The sequence below is a fragment of the Bacillus rossius genome, chromosome 1, assembly GCF_032445375.1.
Source record: "Bacillus rossius redtenbacheri isolate Brsri chromosome 1, Brsri_v3, whole genome shotgun sequence".
Lineage (NCBI taxonomy): Eukaryota > Metazoa > Arthropoda > Insecta > Phasmatodea > Bacillidae > Bacillus > Bacillus rossius.
In genome coordinates this window covers 271,117,480-271,142,051 of record NC_086330.1, presented here as the reverse complement: position 1 = coordinate 271,142,051, position 24,572 = coordinate 271,117,480, and the positions used below count along the sequence as shown (strand labels likewise).

General features: G+C 36.5%; 1 protein-coding gene across 4 annotated transcripts in view; it reads right to left on the bottom strand.

Annotated features, from left to right (window-relative positions):
* The window catches only part of LOC134527596 (mediator of RNA polymerase II transcription subunit 13), a 265,928-nt gene that overhangs the window by 62,629 nt on the left and 178,727 nt on the right, over positions 1–24,572 (bottom strand). For 2 of the 4 annotated variants that reach the window (XM_063360415.1, XM_063360418.1), the window contains 3 exons: positions 16,414–16,518; positions 15,543–15,722; positions 5,923–7,762 (listed from right to left, as the gene is read on the bottom strand). In XM_063360415.1, coding sequence (XP_063216485.1) covers positions 5,923–7,762; positions 15,543–15,722; positions 16,414–16,518 — 2,125 coding nt within the window. The remainder of the gene's footprint in view (positions 1–5,922; positions 7,763–15,542; positions 15,723–16,413; positions 16,519–24,572) is intronic. The other 2 variants (XM_063360416.1, XM_063360417.1) reach the window with 2 other exon arrangements.

Sequence of the window (24,572 nt, the reverse complement as noted above, 5' to 3'; positions counted from 1 at the left end):
TCTGTTTTTCAACGAACAAATGTAACAAAAGTTCAATAAGTGTTGGGGTCTTGATGCAAGATGGCGTTGTTTTAATTTTACTGACCCGAGTTTGAGGATAGGATTAAAGAAGTTTGTCCAGCATTTTTATTTGACAGGAAAGTTAGATCATAAGAATAGTATTTTGTATATGTATTATTTCATCGCATTATTTTCGCAATGTCATTTTACAGTTTTCTATTTGCAGTCAAATGGTGTGATACAGTAGAATCTCGTTATAAAGTATATCAATAAAGCCTCAACTTTTATACTTAGTAATGAAAGTACTTTATTCTGAAAGTTACCTTTAAAATGTATTATTTTTGAATTTTTAAAAATAAAGTAGTAGGGGATCAAATGTTACATTAGCTTGGAAGCAAATATTTGTAAAACAACAAGAATTTAAAAAAAATTACTGAACTTAATACAGTAGCCTAAATTCTAGGCCTACATATACAAAATTTATATCTGTTGAACACAAAATGACAAATGGGTTAAACTATTTTGCAGAAATGTACATTTATTGTAATATAATTCCCTCATCATCTCCTAGGCGAAGTCTCTTGCGACCAGCAGATAAAGATGACTTTTCATACAGTTTAATAATTTTTTCGCGATCTTTTATTATTGTTGACAGTGTAGTGGGCACATAACCAAACGACCGTGCCACATCTGCATTTTTCCTGCCTTTGTCGACTTCTTTTAAAATTTCCACATTTTCCTTCAAAGTAAACTGCTTCCGTTTCTTTTTGGCTATCCATCCTGATTAAAATATTCAATCAACAATATTGTTTGCCTCGTTCCACGTAAAACGTAAACAAACCTCTCATCCATTGATAACCAAAGCTCCGCACTGGTAGCGCGCGTCGCGAGCATGGCTGTGCCAGGCAACATTCCGGCCTTCATGGCAAAACAATTAAAGCGTGTCGGCCATGTTTTGACACCATATAGTTTAAAAATTAACCTGCATAAATTAACATTATTGGAATTTCTATTTTGTATATAAGTAAAATATAATTTTTATTTAACGTTTTATCTGCGGAAATTGAAACTTTTAAAACGTGCTCTATAAATAACCAAAAGATTGTGCAGTTAAAAACAATTGTCTTGAAGAGGAGCGAGAGAGCAATCAATTGTTTAGATCGTCTCGTGCACTAAGTGTGTCATCCATGGAGGAGGACGAATGGCGCATTATACTGTACTATGATTCTATGAATCGTTGATACAATGTTTGTTTACGTTTTATACTTGTTAACGATTCTTGAAAGTGATAAAAATTAATCATAATGTACATTTATATTAAAGAACCCCTGCGCAAACTCAGTAACTATTATGTAAAATTTTCCTGATAACTGGAAAAGAATGTCGTTGTATTGAAAGGTAGGATACGTTTTTAATGTTAATGTGAAATATTTTTACATTGTTTACATTGGTGTTTTGAGCGGGAATTTAAAATCATACGTTGAACTGAAAGATACGTTATTCTGAAGTACGTTGTAACGGAATTTTACTGTAGTTATAAAAAGCAAATACAGTAATTACAGTAAAACTGATTTAAGATGTTCCAGAATATGATTTCCCATTTAATACAGTTAAATGTTTTTGTCTCGCCATTTTCTCCATAAGACCTATGTAATTTTTTTTCCATGTAAATACATTGCCCAAAATCTTTGTTTCTAGTATCAAACAATGTTTTTATTTAAGTTGAAATCCATTGTTCATTAGAATATTATAATTTACTAATTTAATTAACAGAAATAAGTCAAATGTGTAAATTCACTTTTAAACACTAATTTAAATGTTATATCCTTTATCTGTTCTGTTGCCCCTGTGTAGCATGAATGAATATGAAAATGTAGTCCAGCGGTAGTTGGAATCATATATGTTTGGTTACGTTGCTGCCTGTCTAGAGTGCATACTCTTAGTCTAATAACGAAGGCTCACAGATTGCATGCAATGCACACACTTGGACTCATGCCAAATAACATTTGATGGCCCGCCCTTTTACGTGGTTAGAGTGTACTAAAACGACCACAGTTATGGGTACGTTACATTAATTTCGCTTCACGTCCGTGACACTGTTTTTATTATGAATTAAGTTGATACCAAATATGTTTTTGTTGAATGTCTAAATTAAATGTTTGGCATGCTATTGTATACTCTATTCTCAACAAAAATGCTTGTCTCCCACCCCTACATTTCAAATCTGATTTTGCATAAAATGTGCGAAAATTATGCAATCAAAAGCACGTAACTGTATGTGTAACTGCAGAATTGGTAAAATTATTTGAGTTTGGCAGAATTTAAACAGAGATTATTTCATAATGAAATATTGCCAATTAGATTTTCAGAAATTCAATTTCCATTGAAAGGTCAAATACATGTATGTGTATCAGAATTACCAACTTCCAGGCACACCCATTAGTAATCCTAATCACATTTATGTATACAATAAAACACGAGCAAAACAAACATGATGAAGTTTACGCCAAATACTAGACTCTAAAAAAGAATTAACATTACTCCTATACAATACCAACCTGAATAATCATTTAAACATTAAACAGTACTTACATATATACATTGGATATGCACACACTTAAGTACACCAATTACTCACTTAGCAAGTCTCCACAAATAGCAAGACTAATTTTTTTAATGTGTTACAAAATGTATTGGAAAATATTCTTTATCTTTACATAATATAATTGCATAGAATAACACTCAACGATAAATATGTCACACCATTTATTTTTATAAGCCTACCATTGAATACTTTGTATGACAAATACGACACCGCGTAGTAGGAGATATGTGTTTATGTAAGTACTTTATCGTCAGTCGGCTGGTTGACTTGCCTACCCAGACGACCTTCAACTAATGTTGCGTATCTTTCCACCAACTTTTCAAACCATCCTTTACTGACAATGAAACTGATATTACTGTCTGGATATTTACTAGGGATGGGCCGGTCGAATCCTCGAATCCTCGAATCCCACCGAATCTCTAGTATTCGAAAGATTCGAAATTCGAGGGAAAAGATTCGGGATTCGAGGAAAAATATTGATGTAAATGTAGTACTTTAAAAACTGTTTACGTTTTCCTTGGAACACATCCTATTGAGGTACAGTAGCACCTCGTTAATACGTGATGGTCAGGACCGAGATAATCACGGATTACCGAATTTCACGGACTAGCGATTAAAAGCCCGGAAGGTCTTGTCAAGCTTCTCAGACACCGGCGTGCAGCTGGGTTAAGGCCGTTCACGGTAAGGGCCGGCCGTCTTCGAATTAGTGTCTCGGCTTAAAGAAATACAGCACTGCCTAGCCATTAGTTCACGGTCATTTACAACAGCCGAAGAGAGAAAGATAAGATCGTGCTGACCTTTCACCCTCCCCCCTTCCCCTCGTGCAACCGAATGCCAGCCAGACACGTCACTCGCCAGGTGCCTGCCGTGCGTGCGTTGGCGGGTGGAAACAAACAAAGGGAGACGGGAAGCAGAAGTCAGGACATCCCCCTCAAGTTTAAAGAGTGACAAATGTGACAGCTGAAAGGGGGGCGACACAAAGGGTCGGTACAAACAGCTTTACAGAGTTTGGCGGCCCACGTGATGGCTTGTAGTGTTTGCCGGCAGCCCGTGTGACGTTAATTTTAAGCGCTGAAAATTTTTACTTCTCTTTTTTTTCTTCTCTTTTTTTCTTCTCTTTTAAATCGTCCCGGTTTATCCGATTCCCGAATTAGCGCATCACGGATTAACGAGCTTCTACTGTATTGTACTTTTAATTCGTTATTATATAAAAAAAAATTATGAAGCATGTACTGATTTGGGAAACTTACTTTATATTCATGAACATGGATGCATTTGTATTTGTATTTGTACACATGTATTTTAATCGCAATACAATTTTAAATATTCTGATACACATTCTAATTATGAATTTTTTTAGGACCAAGTTTGGTTTGTGTAGACTACCAACGTTAAAATATGTATTATCTGAGAATTCCATGATGGCCAACCAATGAATTTGTTAACCAAAAATTATGAGCAACATAAAAAATAACTAATATTAATATAAAAAATTTTAATGGGTAAACTAGAAAAAACACCCCGTCACTTTTAACTTCGGGCATATTAATCACTATGCTTTAGTGAGGCTTAATTTTAAAAGATGCACAACAATATTTCTTATGGCCTAAAACCATTGAAAACAAGATGGCGCCTTCCAGTTTCCATTAAATATTTCAGGAAAGCGTTTACCTACATTTGGGACTTTAAACAAATGTCAAGTTGGTAACTACAAAATATTGTTCCGTCGGATGTTGAATTTCGTTTTCCGATTTCCGTGGATACATGAATCACTGTACAGATAGTGCCTGAATGCCTTAAATCCACCAAGTCGGATTCTACAGCAATTGATGAAGTGACCAGATTATTACGTGATCCTACAGTTAACCCAGAAATAAACATTCTCGAATACTGGAAAACTCAGTCTGCGTGTTCACCCAGGCTACATAAACTGTCCAAAAAATATTTGTGTTCACCACCTGCGACAGTGTTCTCTGAACGTTTGTTCAGCACTGCAGGAAATATATGTGACCAAAAACGGAATCGTCTTGATCCAGACCGTGTCAAAATCCTTGTTTTTATAAATAAAAATTTAAAGGGTTAAATAATTCTGCATAATGTTTAATTTTTTCTCTTAACTTATAAATTATTTTATAATTAACCCTTGAGAACTGGATTCGGATTCGAGGGGTGAATTCGAGGTACTGTTTGGGATTCGGATTCGAGATTCGGATTCGAGAAAAATGGGATTCGAACCATCACTAATATTTACATTTAAATTTTTTAAAAATTAAAGTGCTTGTTCGCGCATCATTGCTTAGTTCACACCAATCCTGTCAGGCCTGTAATTATTTTTTTCACTGCACCATTTATTTATAAGCCTTTTCCATGTGAATCATCTGTTTTTCTGTTCCGGTATCTAATGTAAAATCTATTCCTGCTAGTACAAGCAACAGTATCAGACTTATATAAAAGTTTGATTGAGTCCTTTATTTTGTATGATTGAGCGCAAAGTTGACTTGCTTAAAACAAAAGTGCGACCAACAAAAGTGTGGCCTTCATGACATTTTGTGAGCCATAATACTTGTAGTTTTATGAACACGATGCATTATGCTCTCACTTGGAAGCTATGATTCCAATATGATTCCAACTGCAGGTGCTTGCGCACATACAGTTACCGGCAGACGAATAGAAAGACGTTGCTTTTGCTTTGTGTTCGTGCGTGCGAGTTCCCTACCACTGGATAGACTGAAGTTCATCACAGGCGACAACAGTACAGCACAGCGGCATATGTGTGGACGTAAAAACATTTGGTCGTTTACACTCTGTAGCCGCAACTGAACTTGCCATAGCTGATGTTTGTACAACAGCTGACAGCATAGTCCGACCTGAGCGGGCATCTCTTCCCCCCTCGTATAGCTAACTCTATGCCATGGTACATCTGTTATTTACAGAGTTGAAACAGACTTTGTGGCGTCATGCCTGACCTATTTTTTGGCCTGTGACGATTTTGTGCTAACTGAAATTTACAGACATGCTATTTAAGACTGGGGCAGTAAAATTAACATAGCGTTAAATGAGTTTGTACAATTTGAAGACATGCTAAGTGAGGGATTGGTATACTTGTGCTGCTTTTGCACATAGTCTGAATAAGAGGGTGTGGAAGTGAAAGAAGGTGATGGTATGGAGGAGTTAATTTTAGAATAACACAAGATCAACGTAACTTCTACACAAAGCGCCTACCAAAATTCTTGTTTTGGATCACATTTGGTTAAGCAAATTTGTGTTATTCATGATGAAGGCCATACATCAGTAAACAAGATAGCATCAGGACTCACCTCGGCCGGCGAGGCGGTGGAACTGGCGCCAGGTAAGTGGCCCCGACACGGTGTACGGAGCTTCCCACAGGCGCGTCGTGCACTTCTTCTGGACGGCGTCCTGCAGTAGGGGTTGCAGGCCCTTCATGACGCGCACCACGTCCTGGCTACATCGTGGGCCCTTGGCACGCAGGTACGGCCACATGTGCACGCAAGGCCGGTCCTGGCCCTTGCCTCCGTGCTGCTGCATCATCTGCTGGCGCTGATGCATCTCCTCCACCTTGCACATGGCCACCATGGTGCTCTCCAGCAGCGCCTGTCGCCCCTGCTCCAGCGCCAGGAACGTTACCTCGTTGCCGTCCGAATAATCCAGCATGTTGATGGTGGTGCTGTAGGGGATGCCGCTCGGCCCAAAGCCCGCCCGGAAACACCTAGCCGCACGGTACAATGAGTTCGTCGGACTCTGCGCTATCACGCACTGCTCTCGCAGAAGGTCCATCACACCCTGGGGTAACGCGTCCACCACCTCTCCGACACCCTCCTGCCCCTTCATCGCACCCGGCAGCAGGTACGACGCCAGGGAGCCCTTGCGACGGCTGCTGGGGTCCTCTGCCAGTCCCGTTATCTCCACCTCGTCCTCGTAGAACAGGCCTGTGCGGTGCGAATGTCTCCGGTTTACGACGGCACTGAACCCGCACGTGCAGTTGATCTCTTCCTCTGCTGCGGGACCTCGGTGATGGGCGGGTGAGGAGCCCATCATGCCGTAGGGCGGTGGCAAGGGCCCACCCATGCCCATGCCGGGGAAGGGGGATGCGGGTGGGAAGGGCACGGGGATCGTCGGCTGCGGCTGGGGCACGGGCAGGTACATGGCAGCGTCCGCACCCTGGATGTTGCCGATTACCTTGGGACCCGCGTTGCACACGCACATGTTACAGCTATCGAAGTTGTGGTCCCGAAAAATGTTGAGGGCAGTGTCAGCCAACAGAATGTTGACCACAAGGGAGCTGGCCTCGGGCGCACGGGCTGTGGTGGGCGCCGGCTCCGGCTCCACAGAGTTGAGGTTCTTGTGGTAGGAAGAGGCGTTGGAGGTGGCGGGGCTAGCAAGCTCGTACGTGGGGGGAGGGGGGCAGGGGGTGCGTGCACCGCCCACGGAGCCTGGCCCCCCGCCCCGGAACTGCTGTAGGTGGTGGGGTAGCGCCATGGGGCTGGTGGGAAAGTGAGATGCTGGAGAGATAGGCGACAGGCCGGCTCGCGGGTGTGGCAGGATAGGGTGGTGTGGGTGTGGGGGATGTGGCATGGAGACCTGGTTGCTAGCCACAGAGTTGGGCCTAGAGTTCGTCCCGGGCAAGCCGCTGCCCACCTGCCCCACCGCGGGGCTGGACTTCTCCACGTGGGGAGCGGCTGGCGGGTACTGCCACGAGGGCTTATAGACGCAGTTCGGAGGTAACACGACGGGGGGCATATCCTTGGACAGGTTAGTGAGCGGGGCGTACTTGGACGAGCCCACCATCCGACAAATCATGGGCGGGCGGAAAACGTACGACCAGTCCTCTATGTTTTCCTCTTGAGGACTCCCGAGGCTCGGGTAGATGTCTTGCCTGACACGGACGGTGCCCGCCAAGTCGCTCGGCTCACCGGAAGGACCGTCCGACATGTGGCCGCACGGCGACGCCCCTGGATTGTGCTCCATCGAGGGCGGGGTGGGGAACATCTTGGACAGTTCTTCCTGCCTCAGTGTGCCCGTGTTGGACGTGTTGCCCCCACTGCTCCTGGGTGGCTTCACGGTGACAACTGTCGTGACTGCAGAGTCCTCATGCATCCCAGGTGGATTGTTAGAGTCCGGAGGAGTTGCTACCTGCAGCTAGAAAACACCACCGTGCTGATTTGCGTACAACAAACAATGGCCTGGGCAAAAATCAGTTTATTAGTTTTAATCAAATCCAGACAAGTACAGGGAAATTAATAATTTAATATTTTTAATGATATTCAAACAGTAATTTTAAAAAATAAATTTTACATCGTTTTGTGCAACTGCAATAGATATTAACGATGTTTGGCACGTCTATCGTGACTAAGCTGTGCCTCCCGTGACACTGCTGCCTCGAGGTGAGGTAGCCCCTGAGATCCAATTGAACCTCATAATTCCTTATCGCTCACTTTCAGGGAAAGGAAGCTCCAGAAAAGAGGAGCATGCATCTGTGAAGGCAAATATCATATTAAAAACAACTATAAAAATGCACTTGAATCATTAGGATTTTTTTGCAGTGACTGCTAAATGCTTATTTTAAACATGTTTAATTTATATAAAATTATCCAGATTGCATAGTAGTGTACGGTCATTTGAATTTTAGCAATTCTGCGGGCCACAATGCGTGAGTTAAATTGGGTAAGCACACTTATAATGTATTTACTTGAAAATGCAATAATTTTTACCAAAGCTGCTAAAACTAAGAGGGGGTTGCATTGCATGAGACAGGATAACACTTTGGAATGCCGTGAAAGGGAGGAGAGAGAGTTCAAATGGACTGTCACTGTGTTCCTTCCAATTCCTTCCACTTCTCTTCACTGTGACATTTAGTAAAGGCAACCCCCGCAGGAATGTGTTGAATTTTATGTTAAAAAGCTAAAATTTTGAAAGAGAATTTATGCATGATTTAAGGCTTAGTCTCAACACCAAGTGCATTATTTCATTTTCTCGTCGTTACTATGAGTATTTTTTGGAAATGATTTTCTTATATCTATTTTGCATTTGTCACTGGGCCAAAAATTTCTTGCAAGAGTGCTATTAAGCTAAATTTACAGGAAAAGCCCTTAATAAATATAAATGACAAGTTTAAGTGTCTTCAAATATTTATATTTAATATGCAACTATAAACTGAAGTAAAACATAAAAAAATTAAATATAAGTTAATAAAAGGTGCTGGAAATTAAAATCTTTTGACTTCCAGCACTATTATTGTTTATTTACGGACCTATTTGAAACTTTCATCACCAGTCCTATTTTGTTACTTTTCTGTGACTTTTGAACCTGTCATGACCTAGACACCCTGTGATATGCAACAACTTATTCATTACTCTTTGAATACATTGTAATACACACACACACACACACACACACACACACACAAATATTTAGACACACATATATTATTTAGAAGTGTAATATTTGAAATCCAATTGAATCATCATTGATATTCTTTAAAAATCAATGATGATATTTGTTACGATCCAACTGTTTTATCTAATGTTTTTGCACAATATTTTTCCAGTGTCGACAAGACCAATAATGTGACGTCTTCAAACATGTCCTCGGATTCTATTCCTATGTCCTACATTTCTGAATCCCTTATTCTATGGGGCATCAAGGCTCTCAAATCTTCCAAATCCACTGGCCTAGATGGCATCCCTAATTTTATCTTAAAAGGCTGTTCCTACTTATTAGTTCCTCTTCTTTATCATATCTTTAACACCAGTTTGCATTCTTAAGTTTTCCCTGATAAATGGAAAATAGCAAAGGTCATTCCGATACACAAAAATGGCTCTAAATTGATTGTATCAAACTATAGGCCAATATCTTTACTTAATGGCTTCGCAAAAATATTTGAAAAAATTATACACAGTTTTAAATTTTCAACTTCAAAATAAATTATCAGCCAGTCAGCACGGATTCAGATCTGGAATGTCCATCACTACTAACCTAATTACTTTTCTTAACCCAATCCATAATGTAGTTTCTAACAGAGGTCAGGCAGATGCCTGTTATTTTGATCTAGCCAAAGCATTCGATACAGTCAACCATTCGCTACTTTTAAAAAAACTATCAGACTTTGGTTTTTGTACTAAATACTTGAACTGATTTTCTAGCTATCTCAATAATACAGTGAAACCTCATTAATACAAACCTGAAGGGGAGTAAAATATTTCAGTTTGTAATAACGAGGTTCATATTAATGAGGTTCTTGAGCCAATAGGTAGAATAAGAATAAGAATAAGAAATATTGAATTCCTACATGTCAGAGCACTAAAAATGTGGAATATTATTATTTTAATAGAAGCCAGATATTGACATGCACACTAACAAAATACACTTAGAAGCAATTTTAATAGTTTTAATAAAATACACTATAACAGACTGATAATTAGTATACATATACGTATGTATGTATTCTTATTTAATGTTTCCAAAGTTTTGACAAAAATGATTAACATTTACCTTACAGTTAATGAGTTAATTGCATTTGAGTGTATAGCAATTCTTATGCAAAGTATGCAAGATATATTTACATAGGTTTAAAAAAATTATTAATTTTTTTCTGGACACACTTATCTCTGTAAATATCATTTACAGCAGAACATATCTTCTCAAATCCTGCAATCAAGTCAATTGGCACATCACTTGCAGCAAGTACTTTTTCCAGTGTACGCAAAGCACTGATTGTGTCACTTTTGCTTGGAAGTTTATGCACTACCTCACCATTGTCATCATCACCATCATTATCCTGACTTGTACCACCCTCACAAAGTGACTGTACAGCGTCAACCCTTGGTGTTTCCTGTAATCCTCGTGAACCAACAAGATCTTCTGCAGTTAATCTTGCACTGGTGTACACACTGTCATCAATATGAACAAACTCATTTAAGTCATTATCAACTTGCACATGTTCTTTTAACTCTTGCCAATCCTCTAAAGGTTGATCACAGTCAGGTTCTTCAACAGTTTGCTGGCCAAAACCACTTTTTGCAAAGCAATGCACAATTGTCTTTTGGCTGATGCTGTCTCACGACATGGCTATACTGCGGATAGCATCCAAAACTGACCATCTAGGAAGCTCAGTCTTTCCTTTTTCACACTGCCTGATAAGGTATTTCACCAAGCACTGTCTGTAGTTTCTTTTGAAGCACTGTATTATACCTTGGTCGAGTGGTTGTGTCACACTTGTTGTATTTGGTAGCAAGAAGAGTAAGGTAATGTTTTCCAACTTCATACCATGAGCAGTATGTGCAGCACAGTTGTCCAACAACAAAATTTTGCGATTTAGAGTCGCCATTTTCCTGTCCAATTTTAACAACCACAACTGGAAAATGTTTGTGGTGACCCAAGCCTTACTGTTTGCCTCGTAATCTACAGGCAGGTTTTTTGCTGCAACATCTTTGAAACATCTTGGCTTGGCAGACTTGCCAATAACCAAGGGTTGAAGTTTAGTACTGCCATCTTGATTACAACATAGTAAAACTGTAAGACGAACTTTACTGTGTTTACCGCCATGGCAGTTTTCACCTTTTACGGTTAGAGTTTTATTGGGCAACAGATTGTAAAAAAGCCCTGTTTCATCCATATTAAACACATCATGTGGTGCAAATTTACTTACGATGGTCTGTACTGACTGAAGCCAGTCACTCGTTGCTGTTTGGTCGACAGCTGCAATGGAAATCATAAATTCTGAGTCGCAGTGCCAGCTGATCAGCCTTTTCTTGGATAATAGGCCCGGAAATTGGAACACTGGTGGCGCGCATCTGATGAAACCACTCCAGCAGTTTGGCCTCTAATTCGGAATGTTTACCGACGCGCATCCTTTTCTTAGTTTGATTACTACCTTTCCTGACCGCTTCTTCTATTTTATCTGCTTGCTTTAGAATTGTACTTAAGGTTGATTTTGATATACCAAACTCTTGAGAAAGTTCTGTTTTCGTTTTTTCACCCTGACGAACTGAATTTATTATCTTAATTTTCGTCTTCAATGCAATTTCCTTGCGTTTACGTTCTGCCTCCATTTTTATGTGTGTACGTACAAATTCTAAAGTTTAATAAAATTCTCACGAGATAATTCACTTAAACTTTCATTACAACGTACACAAATATTAAATGGGTTAGGCGTAATATATATTTTGATTTTATTGGTCCGGCACAGATTCATGTATACAAAGGAAGTACAAAATCGAACGTAAATACAATCCCACGTGAAGTTCAATATATTGAATATTGTACAAACGCGAGTGATTTCTGAACATATCGAACACACGAACGAGTGATTTTGAAAACATAAAAGTTAAAAACACACTTCGGACACTCAGGCGGGGCCGTATCTTTGTGGTAATCTTTGGTTCGTATTAAACGGTAAACATGACTGTTTGTTTATACGGAAGGGAATTGTTATTGTTCGCTATACATAATAACGAGAATTTCGTATTAACCAAACAAATGTTCATTGTGTTTAATGGGCATATTTCACGGGAAATAGTAATAGGTAATATTAACGAGTCGTTCGTAATAAGCGGAATGATATTAACGAGGTTTTACTGTAGATATTTTTTTGTATCTGTCAATAACCATAAATCCTCTTTACACCATGCTAGTTCTGGTGTACCATAAAGTGCCACTCTCTCACCTCTCCTCTTCAATATATTTATAAATGACATTACCATGGTCCTTAATCACTCAACTGGTGTACTCTTTGCCGACTATCTGAAAATCTCTAAAATAATATCTACAGTCAATGATTGCGCTCTATTACAAAGTGACATTAATGAAATCAATAATTGGTGTCTTCTAAACTTGGTCAACCTAAACAATAATAAAACTAAAGTAATATCCATTACTAGGAAATATAACCCTATAGTTTATAATTACATTCTGAATAATAACCCAATCTCAAAAAAAACTTTCATTATAAAAGACCTTGGTGTCTTTCTAGATTCAAAATTGTTTTTTCATAAACAAATTGACTACTTAAATTCCATTTCAAGAAGAACATTTGCTATTATAAAATATATCACTCATTATGCTACCAATTCCGATTCAATTCTTTCTCTTTATTTGGCATTAATTCGATCTAAATTAGAATACTGTTTAACTATCTGGAATGACATTGAGTCGACTGATATTGAGAAACTAGAAAATTTACAAAACAAATTGTCTCAACTAATAATTCAAAGAGGTTTTCCGCATCCCAATCTTATTCCTCTAGCAGATTGTACAGCCTATCTGGACTATCTTTTTGTTTATAATATTTATAACTATAAAATTAAATGTAGCTATATTCTTGATATAACCGGATTGAGAATCCTCCAATTCAATTCTCGCCTCTTTTCTAGTTTATGTACTATTTATAACAAGAATAATCTTATTTATAGACTCATTAGTCATTACAAACTATAATTGACACAAAACCAAGTAAAATTCTCATTATTACTAATATTTCATATATTTTATATAATTGTACTTTAAATTAATCTAACAATTTTCTATATACACTAGAGTCCCATTATAGCGAGGTGTCACGGTTCCGGGTTTGATCCTCGCTATAACCGTGTCCTCGCTATAACCTAATTGGACAAATTTTGGCCCCCAAAAAATAAAAATAAACCGAAAATAGCATAAAAATTGTGTTTAAACCTGTATAATTGGAAAATAACAGGTTATATTAACGAAATATTAATTTCTGTGAGCAGATGTGTGAATGCTCTTTAAAACGATATCCCACAAGTATGGATGCGATCACCGATTGCGTCAAAATAACCAGAATACCCTACCACGCCACGTAAGTATAGCATCTCAGCCCGCGGCCGACGCAGCATTGTCCTGCTATCTATTGTCGACACGGGCTGTCTGCTGGCGGCCATGTTGGTTCGGGATGTTGCTAACAGGTGGTGCTAGTGTAGCGCGACGATTTAATTCCTTACAAAAAAGCAGTAGTGCGGCAACGCACGTACGCCTCAAACAAAATAGTCACTGGAAAACAATACTTTATTCATTTAAAGAAACCTGTCAACTTTTTTAGAAAATAAATTTGGGATTAAACTCAAACCATCACCACCCCTTTCCCGGACAGATACCCCAACAACTGACCGAAACAAAAGTTACAAGAAAACTGTCCTAGCGATTCGGAAATAAATACGGTAGTGCCTACTAGAGGTGTAAAAATAACGAAAACATGCGTACCCGTATGTATTCGTTACTATAACAATTAGTACTCGTTACTATTGTTACGTTACTCGTTACTTCTGATACCGCATAACATGCTATGTTATGTTGCAGCAACGAATCCAGTCGTATTGCGTAGATACGCGTACAGTATGACGTTGAGTAAATAATAATAAATAGAATATAAACAATTAACAATAGTTGATAGTTAATAGTTTTTGTTAACCAAGATACAATTAAATCTCATTAGAGGGGCTTTTTAATATTATCTCTTTTAAGATAACAAAAAAAAAAAAAAAACGGGAAAATACGTGATTATAAAAACAAAAACATACATTTTTCTAATTTGTAAAAAATACTTTCTTACATTGTTTCTGTTCCAATCTTAAACTTTGTCTACACACACAATACCTTTAATAAACAGTAAAAAAATTGGACGACGAATTTCCAAATTATACTTTACCTAAAAACTTAAAAACAAACCTCGTTCTTTGTAACGTAAATTCATCTAATATGCGCGCGCATGCGTAACACACGAAAAATGAGAGAAACGAGATGCAGCCGTGTGTAACGTTTCGTTACTCGTTACTAGATGGCGCACCCAGTACCGAATACATACGGTTCGCTACAGCTCTAGTGCCTACTATTTGTCAGATAGTAAAATAAATAACGTGACGTGTTTGTAAAGGTGTCACGACTGAAATATTTGTGTATTATTAACGCGATCAATTAGCAACAAGTATAAAGACGGCTCTGACTTTTTTTGGCCTAACATATTTATAAAAAATGTTATTATTCGTTAATGAAAATGTCGCAACAAATTAATTAAGAGCATTTATATTTAAAAAAAAGTGCACATTTGTAAGTTTAATGGCGGGAAAAAATAGATTTGGTCTATTTTCTAAATAACAAGAAATGCGTACAAGTATATGTATATTCAAAGGCTTGGTTTATTCGACTCGAGCATACCTTGGCCTTGAAGCCAGCCAATGATGCTCTGACTGTGAAGTCGCAGGCACAGATAACTAACGTTAAGTTTGATAAAAGAAAGAAAGGACGGGATTCTATTTTTAAAGCCACGCACTTAGGTGGCGACTGCAAGGCTGAAGAATGTGACAGGCATCAACGGCAAGATGTCTAGTGGCGAGCGAGAGGGTTGGAGATAAAGCAGACAAATAACAAAAGCGCGCTTCAAGCGATCACGCCGTAAATTCCTCAAAAATACCTCGTTATAGCCGTGTTCTCGCTATTACCGTGCTCGCTATAACGAGATTCTACTGTATATTAATTTAACCATGTTACTCTCATAAAACCTTTTGTAAGTTTAAGTAATTATTTGAATTTAAGTATTCATATGGATATTTGTATGTTGTGTTGTGTTGTATTGTCTTGTATTTTTGTCCTACTATTTGTTTTGTTCTTGTAATTGTTTTGTTCTAGTATTTGTTCTGTTCTAGTATTAATAATGTTAATGTATTTGTTTTGTAATTGTCCTAAATGTTGTGCCCACCGTTGGAGCCTTGTGCTGTTGGTGTGGCATGTTACAAATAAAATAAATAAAATAAAATTTATTTTATTTAATTTATTTTATAAAATATTTAATAAATTTAATAAATATTTAATAAAATAAATAAAATAATTTATTATTCATGCTGATGATATAAATTTTGAATTTTGGCACAAACTCAGTAATCTGTGAAAGCTGAACAGTTTGGCTTACCGTCTCGTCACTAGAAGTATCATCTGAGTTATCAAAAATCTGGTCCAGATCTTTATATGATGCTTGAAGTCCTTCGTTTGTAAACAAATTCCCAGATGTAGCCTTTGGGATAGGGCCATTAGCGATGATAGGGTCAAAAGGTGGCAAAACTGATGTTGCGCCACTTCGCCTGTCTTCCTCCTATTAAAAAAAAACAAACAAAAAAACAAACAAAAAAAATTTAACATCTTAAATTGTGTAGGAGAAAAAAAAGTATATGTTAGTTTTTCTATAACTAAAATCATTTAGTCAAGGTTTTACTTTGTTATATATATCAAATTTTAATTTCAGAAATTTTTTTATAGAGAAAATACTTTATTTAGTTGGATTAGTTTAGTTAGATTTATAATATAAAAATATTTTTTGGGTTAAGAAAATGTTAACAGCATTAATTTGTAATTATGAATTTTACTAAAAGAATTATTTTACATAAGATGGTAAACATAAAAGTTTAAATAAAAATATTATCAAACTACTTTGTATTTTGAAATAAATCATTCAAAATAACTTTAAGGTAATTAATGTCCAAAAACAGCATAAAAAACTTCCAAGTGCTCAAAAAAGAATCAAATACGGCTGTAATTTTATAAAAAAAACCTACACAACTTGTTTAACAATATTATTTAAATGTTAAAATATATTATGTTTAATTATAATGAATTAAAACATAGCCACACTCTAAATTAATAATTAAAATCATTTTGATATATTTTTAATACTTAGTGTTTACCGAAGAGATTTAAGCATCAAATTAAATGTGCTCTTGCTGTCAGCAAAATCCAATATATATATATATATATACATACATACAAGTGTGTTTTTGCACTCATACCTTAATTGAATTATTTCGTTTGAACCCTTCCATGCTTACAGCAGGAGCCGCCAAGTCGTCAAACACATAAGGATCATTTTTTTGATGGGCATTATCATTTTGCATCTGAAATAATAGTAAAAAAACAAAAGAACCGATAATTCACAGTTACGGCCAGAAGTTAAATTAGTCAAACAAAAATACCTACAATAGGTAATGTTTATCTATAAAATTAATTAAAAAAGATGCAATCATTAATTAATTTGTGAACCGAAATGAAAACACAATTGCTAGACACCTTAAAATCTGTAATCATGGCAGGGGTGTTATGACCTAAACAATATCATTTTCTGGCAAAAAGATTAATTGTAGAGTTCCTAGCACTGAACAACATCCCAGCAACTCCACAATTAATTGAGTAAACCAACTAAAATTTAATAAATAATAATAATAAAAAAAAACATTGAAATGCCAAACTATATATCACTTCTCTGCCATGCATACCAAAACCATTTTACTAAACAGTTGTACTTTATATGTACTTAGCAAGCTGGGAACACACAAACTGCTGCTGCTAGTCTACAGTGCTAGGAAGTTGCGACATAAGCATAAACAACAAACGCCAACTACATTTTCACATAAAACACATTTAAATCATGGGTATGTACAAATACCCGGTGAACCACTTTAATAACTTTCTTACAGATCTTTTATATCACAGGATATCAATATATAAATCTCTCTCTCTCTCTCTCTCTCTCTCTCTCTCTCTCTCTCTCTCTCTCTCTCTCTCTCTCTCTCTCTCTCTCTCTCTCTCTCTCTATATATATATATATATATATATATATATATATATATATATATATATATATATATATATATGAAAAAAACCTAATACTGACCTATCTAATATTTGAAGAAACATGCATATTTTTCTGTTAGAAAGCTAAAAACTTTTTCAAAGATAATTCCTACAAATAAAAGCAGAATGTGTCTAAATATTTATATTTAATGTGAAAGTAAAATTAAGCATGACAAAAAAAAAATGCAACAGGCAAATGCTGCTGAAAATTAAAGTTTTGTTACTTTTAGCAACATTGCTGTTTCTATCAGGACCTTTAAAAAAGTTTCTCGCGTACAGTTCTTAGTTTCATGATATTTTTTTGTGACTTTCAAGACTGATAGACACCTTGATACAGTAACTACATAAATAAACAAATTGATAAAAAAATTAATCAATCATTTTAAGTGTTAAGTTTTCTTACTAAAATTACAAAATCAACAACACTATTTTGTGTATTCGCATGTTTAAATACAAGTATAACAAACTGTTTACACTATTTAATTATTTAATGGTACAAAAATGTGGCAGGATTTCAAAGCCATTCAGAAAACATTTCTTGGACAGCTCTGCAGCCCTGAATATATTATCTGCACCAACTGTTGCTAAGATGCAACATGAAATCATTTAGTTTTTAGTTGAATGGCGCAACATAAATTAATCTCTCCTAATCATCATCATCACCACCATCAACTGCTTCCAGTCTGTGGCCAGGTCAGCAATCTCTAATACTTCATTATATTCCATTCCACCAATGAGTGCACTTTGACATTGTGTGTGTGTGTGTGTGTGTGAGTGTGTAAAAAAAGAAATTAGGCTAGCCAAAAATTGTATCAGTATTTTTCTCAAGCACAATTTAATTATTTTAAAGTATCAAACAAAAAAGTTAATATTGTTACGTTCAATACACTCACTTATGGAAGACACTAAATGATTAATTAATTTATTATTGTTGATGTGTAAACCTCTTAGGTCTTGGTACACGGAATTGGTAAGAGTAATTTCATGAATGGAACAAAAATTTATGTGTGTAAGGTCAGCACGATCTTATCTTTCTCTCTTCGGCTGTTGCAAATGACCGTGAACTAATGGCTAGGCAGTGCTGTATTTTTTTAAGCCAAGACACTAATTCAAAGACGGCCATTACCGTGAACGGATTATCCGGGTTTATTTATTTTTACAGGATTTCAATTATCCGGGCATCGGCGGGTCCCAATTAACACGAATAATGGGGAGTTTACTATTTTTATCCATCTGCTGCCAAGGCGCAGTAAGCCTCGGGAGATGTTACGTCAAATGACCTTGGCCTTAGCCCAGCTGCACGCCGGTGTCTGAGAAGCTTGACAAGACCTTCCGGGCTTATAATCGCTAGTCCGTGAAATTCGGTAATCCGTGATTATCTCGGTCCCGACCATCACGAATTAACGAGGTTCTACTGTACATATATAAATATACTCAGTTTTATGTGTTTAAGTATGTTTCAGATTAAATTTGTTTTAATGTATCTAGTGGACTGCAAATATTAGTCTGAATAATACTTAAAAGATAGCACCATGTTCATAATGCCTTAGAGAGCCAAAAAAAGTTAAATATCTTTCAGCCATGTTTGTTCCAACACAATTTTCCTGCTAATAAATTATAGTATTTTTCAAGTTGCTATTATATCTTGTTATGCACTAAGCATTAAGTTTCATGCACAATAAATAAAACAATTAATTACTAAAAATTTTTTTTATACAAACCATAGCACTGGCATTTTGCACACTACCTAATTCACTCAAAAACGTCAAACAAATATAGATGCCCATCAGCTAGAGCTCAAAAGATAAACAAAAAAATTAAACTAAGTGGTGATTTTTTTGTTTAACCTTGATATCCTGATGCTGATATGGTAGCAAACTCTTCCAAATTAATTTTATTAATGTAAAAATGTCAAAAAACCAGTAAATTAACTGATATGACTGTACAATCGTACAACAACACGATTTTCTGTATATATTATGGGTAAATCATAAAAGTTGGCAAGTATGTAATTATGTGTAAAAATTTCAAGTCATCCAGATAAAATTTCATGGGTGGCTCTGCAACACTGGGCATAAATTCAGCACCAATTGTTGCCAAGATGGAACGATACTCCATTTTTGTCTTTGGTGTAAGGTGCAATAACAGATAATCCCTCATATTTCGTTAACAACATTATATTAAAAACCATAGACTTCATCACCAAATACGACATGTTTGGCCTATTTTTAGGTGAATCAGCACTTAAATCTACAAATGTGGTACATCATTTTAACAACAAACACCAAAACTGTTAAAATATTACTGTTACACACAAGACACAATTAAATATAAAAGAAAGATAGAGAGACAGATAGAGTGATAGATATAGAGAGAAAGAGATATAGGCATATAGAGTGAGGTATAGAGAATAAAATTGAGTTGAAAAAAGAAATATATAGATATAGAGCTATATAGAGGCATAGAGATTGGTATATAGATAAGAGAGATAAAGTGGGATATCCTTACTAATATTATAAATGCGAAAGTAACTCTGTCTGTCTGTTACCTTTTCCCGGCTGAACGGCTGAACGGATCGTAATGAAATTTGGCAAGGACATAGATTATATCCTGGGGATGGACATAGGCTATCTTTTGTCTAAAAAAAATAAATTTTAAACGGGTTAAAAAAATATATCTTAATTTTATGTAACGTGTGTCATAGATATACAAACTGTTAGTGTCATTCCTCTATGTCTGCCGAGCAATAGCTTTCAAGCCATTACGTTATTTTTTTTCTATTGTAAGGAACTAAGTAGAGAGTAAGAAAAAATAAATATCTTGACAGTTTGTAGTGTCGCCATATTTGTTTCAATTTTCAATACCGTTTTTGTATATTACAATTTAAATTATTTTTTTTACAGTACCTACTTATAACTTAATTGCAAGGAGTTTGGTTTAGTGTTTATAATTTATCTGCTGAGCGTCAAGAGTCTTAGGGCTACTGAGACCGAAGACCAGAAATATTTATCGATTATGTAATATATTGTTGAAAAATTTGAATTTTACTTTTTCAGGTAGGTCAATTTTTTTTATTAATTAGAATAGTTATGTGTAATTGCCATCTTCCTTTATTTCATATTAAACATTATGTTTGGTTGAGTGTGAGATAATTTTATTTATGTATGTTTTAATTTCATTTATTTTCTTATATATATATTCTTACCTACCTACTTCTATTAAATTTCAGGTGGATGTTAACATTGTCATTCCAGTTGAATAAATTTTTTTGGGAGTGATATCTCTATTAATTTCTATACTCCTTTGGATAAGCGGAATATGGCCACCACAGTTTTACATATCAACAAATCCTACAAATGTTTTGAACATTATGACAAATAAAAAATAGTTTCACAAACATCCTTAGTTTTTTTTTGGTGTGTATAGTTTGAAGTTTAATATTATGTATGTACGTAAATTCTTAAACATAGAGTTATTTATTAATTTATTTAGAAATTTATTCATAGGTAGGTAATAAGATTTCCTTTATATCTCTTTCGATTTGGAGTGTTTCCGAGCCATTCGGGGTCCTCAACATCAACCCCCCCCCCCCCCCCCCCCCAAATGATTGAAGCCCCAAAATTTCAAAAGTTTTAAAATTTTTAAAAAATCTTTTTCTTTCGATTTTAAGCGTTTTCAAGCCATTAAGGGTCCTAGAACCCCCTGCCCCCCTCTGGGAAAAAGCCCCAAAATTTCGATAATTTTAGGAATTTCAAATATCTATTCATTCGAGATGGAGTGTTCTGAAACATTCGAGGTCCCGAACCTCCCCCCCCACCCTTTTCTCAAAAGTGAAAGACACAAAATATCGAAAAATTGGAGAAAATTGTATTAAAATTAAGTCATTACGAACTAAAGTGTCCGGGGCATGGTGGAACTTTTACCCAAAGTCGACTTCGCACCCAATTTTGTGGAAGGGTGGGGGAGGGCAAAACTCCAAAATTACGAAAAAATTAAAATTTTCTTAATTTAAGTATACTTTTTTACTATTTGGAGTGTTTCCGAGCCATTCGGGGTCCTCAAACTACCCTCCCCCCACAAGGAGTCAAAGACCCAATAATAAAATATTTCCCAAACTTTCGAAAACCTATTCTCTTTCGGTTTGGAGTGTTTACGAGCCATTTGGGGTCTTCAATATCACCCCCCCCCCCCCCTTCTCAGGGGTCAAAGCCCCAAAATTTAGAAAATTTCAAAAATTATTCTCTTAAGATTTTTAGTGTTTCCCTGCCATTCAGGGTCCTCAAAATAACCCCTCCCCCTCTGGGGACAAAGCCCCAAAATCTCAAAAATTTCAGGATTTTCAAATATCATTTCTTTCGAGATGGAGTGTTCCGAACCATTCGAGGTCCTGAACATTCACTTTTCGCAAAAGTGAAAGCCCCAAAATTTCGAAATATAAGAATATATATTATTGGATTTTGATATGTATGACGTCGATAAACTCTTACACCGTTTGACCGATCGCCATGAAAGTTGGCACATCGAAGTGTTTTTATCATCAATTTTTTTTGTAACTCGCCGCTAGATGGCGCTGTAGCGCATCAACTTCTAAACCTTTCAACCGATCGCCATGGGTAAACAGAAAATCATAGGTCACAGATACACAAACAGTAATTATGTGTCATTTCTTAATGTCCAACACACTGGACATATCGCTATCCATTTTGCTGTAACTCGCGGACAATATATCACCCGGTGTTCAGCCCGGGCAAAGCCGGGTACTGCAGCTAGTATATATGTAAATAGGTAGATATAAATAGGTAGATGTAGATAGAGATAAATAGATATATATATATATAATCATGGCTAGATTTTAAGGTCTATTTTAACCTGCCCAACGGACAGGTGTAATCGAAAATTTGCCTGTCCGCCATCCAATTTGCCTGTCCGCTGTTTTACCCAAATAAAAAAAATTTCAAAGTCGCTGAAAAAGTGAGAAAAAAGGATTTTTGCTATATTTGGACCTATTTTTATCACACACTTAACATCCTTATTTAATCATCATTTTCAGACGAGTCACTGTCTGAGTCAATGCATGAATTACTTGGCTGATTCTGTCTTGAACATCTTCGATAAGGAGGCTGAAAGGGTCGACGTTTTCTCTGAACATTATGATACCAGAGATTTATTGCTGTTGCTGGATCAAACTCACTTTCAGAAGGTGACGTGTAAGTACGCCGTGAAATGTTAACCACGCGAAAACGCTTTTCTGTTAACAAACTATGTTAAAGTAGAGCAAGGAATTAGTAACGTCGCGATTTATAAAGACAATAAATTTAAAAAATTATATTTTGAAAGTATACAACGGTAAATTACGTAATTGTGGGCTGCACTGCAACGAAATTAATATTAAAACATGGCAACAAAAACAAACATCATCGATGTGAGATGTTTTTCATCTCTAGCATACGAATACGACTATGTTACGTGAATCATGATGTGAACGTAAGATTTTAAGAATTATGATTCAGAAGATTTCACCACGGTTTGTACATAACCTACTTTTTTTTCCCGCGGTATACAATAGCCAGAGTCGTCCGTCACAAAAGAGCAGCCATTATTGTTTATTTATATATATTGTCAAAGACGTTTTATTTGCGGTCGCGGTCGTATAAATGTTATTAATCACCTCTGCTGCATTAGTGCGTGCGAATAACCTCGGCATCACAAGTTGCACCTGTCCACCGGACAGTTGCCTTTTTTATTTTGCCTGCCCGGACGAGATTTTGCCTGTCCCGGGCAGGCGGACAGGCGCTAAAATCGAGCCCTGTATATAATCAGAGAGAGAGAGAGAGAGAGAGAGAGAGAGAGAGAGAGAGATATGCTCTGATATTTGTACCTACTTAAAAAACTAAAAGGCAGCCATGGGGACTGTTGACATAAGTGAATACTTAAAACTTTGTTTTTAAATGTGTAATATGACATAATTTCTATGTAAAATGTACGTAAGAAAATGATTTTGGTATTATATCAGTATGTTATCATTTATCCTTACACCATTTTTTTTAGTCATATCATTACATCATTTTTTAGTCGCAACAGATGTCAGTACAGTGGAACCTGGATAATTCGAACTTCTTTAATTCGAAATCTTCTTTAATTCGAATTTTCCTCTTGGTCCCTAGTATTTTGTATCTAAACAATGCTAAAAATCGTGGATAATTCGAATTTTATTTTGGATAATTCGAATTTCTGTGTATCGTCTGTTTTGTAACATACAGTGTACTGTAGCTTATTTAAAATTGTCTTTTGATGTGTGATTACGTGTAGTTTTTACGTACAGTGACGTTTAGTGAGTGAACTGTGAGAGTAGCAACCATGGCGTCGACCTCGTCTACAAAATCCCGTGCTTATAAAACTTTGACTCTAGCTGAAAAAGTAGCGGCGATTAGGGAAGTGGACAAAGGCGTGAAAAAGAAATTGGAAATCGTGAAGGACTTTGGGATTCCACCCAACACTCTATCCACTTTCTTGAAGAATAGAGATAAAATTCTCAGCAGTGCAGAGGAATTTGATAAAGACCGAAAACGACTACGAGAACCAGATAACCCAGACGTCGACAATTGTGTTCTTAAGTGGTTCAAGCAAGCCAGAGACAAAAAAATTCCGTTGAGTGGTCCCCTAATAAGGGTAAAGGCCGAGCAATTCGCTAAAGAATTGGGCAAACAAAATTTCAAAGCTAGCACTGGATGGCTGGATGGTTTCAAAGAACGTAATAAAATTACGTTCAAAGCAGTCTGTGGCGAAAGTGGGGCAGTGAACCAGCAAGAAGCCGGCCAGTGGAAGCGAGATTTAGAAGAGATGATCCAAGATAGAGACCCAAACAATATTTTCAATGTTGATGAGACTGGCCTTTTTTTTAAATGCACACCGGACAAAACATTGGCATTTAAAAGCGAAAAATGTCATGGTGGAAAACTAAGCAAAGAAAGAGTGACGCTTTTAGTCGGAGCAAACATGGACGGCTCAGAAAAGCTGCCCTTGTTGATGATTGGAAAATCGGCTAATCCCCGTTGTTTTAAGAATGTCAAGTCGAAACCGGTGGATTACGTTAACAGCTCAAACGCTTGGATGACAGGCGACCTGTTTTCAAAGTGGCTAATAAAGTTGGACAAGAAGTTTATTAAAGAAAAGCGTCAGGTGGTCCTCTTCATCGACAACTGTACTGCGCATAACACCATACCAGTGTTGAAATGTGTTAAAGTGGTTTTTTTCCCAGCCAATATGACATCTGTTGTCCAGCCAATGGACCAAGGGATAATAAAAAATTTGAAACATT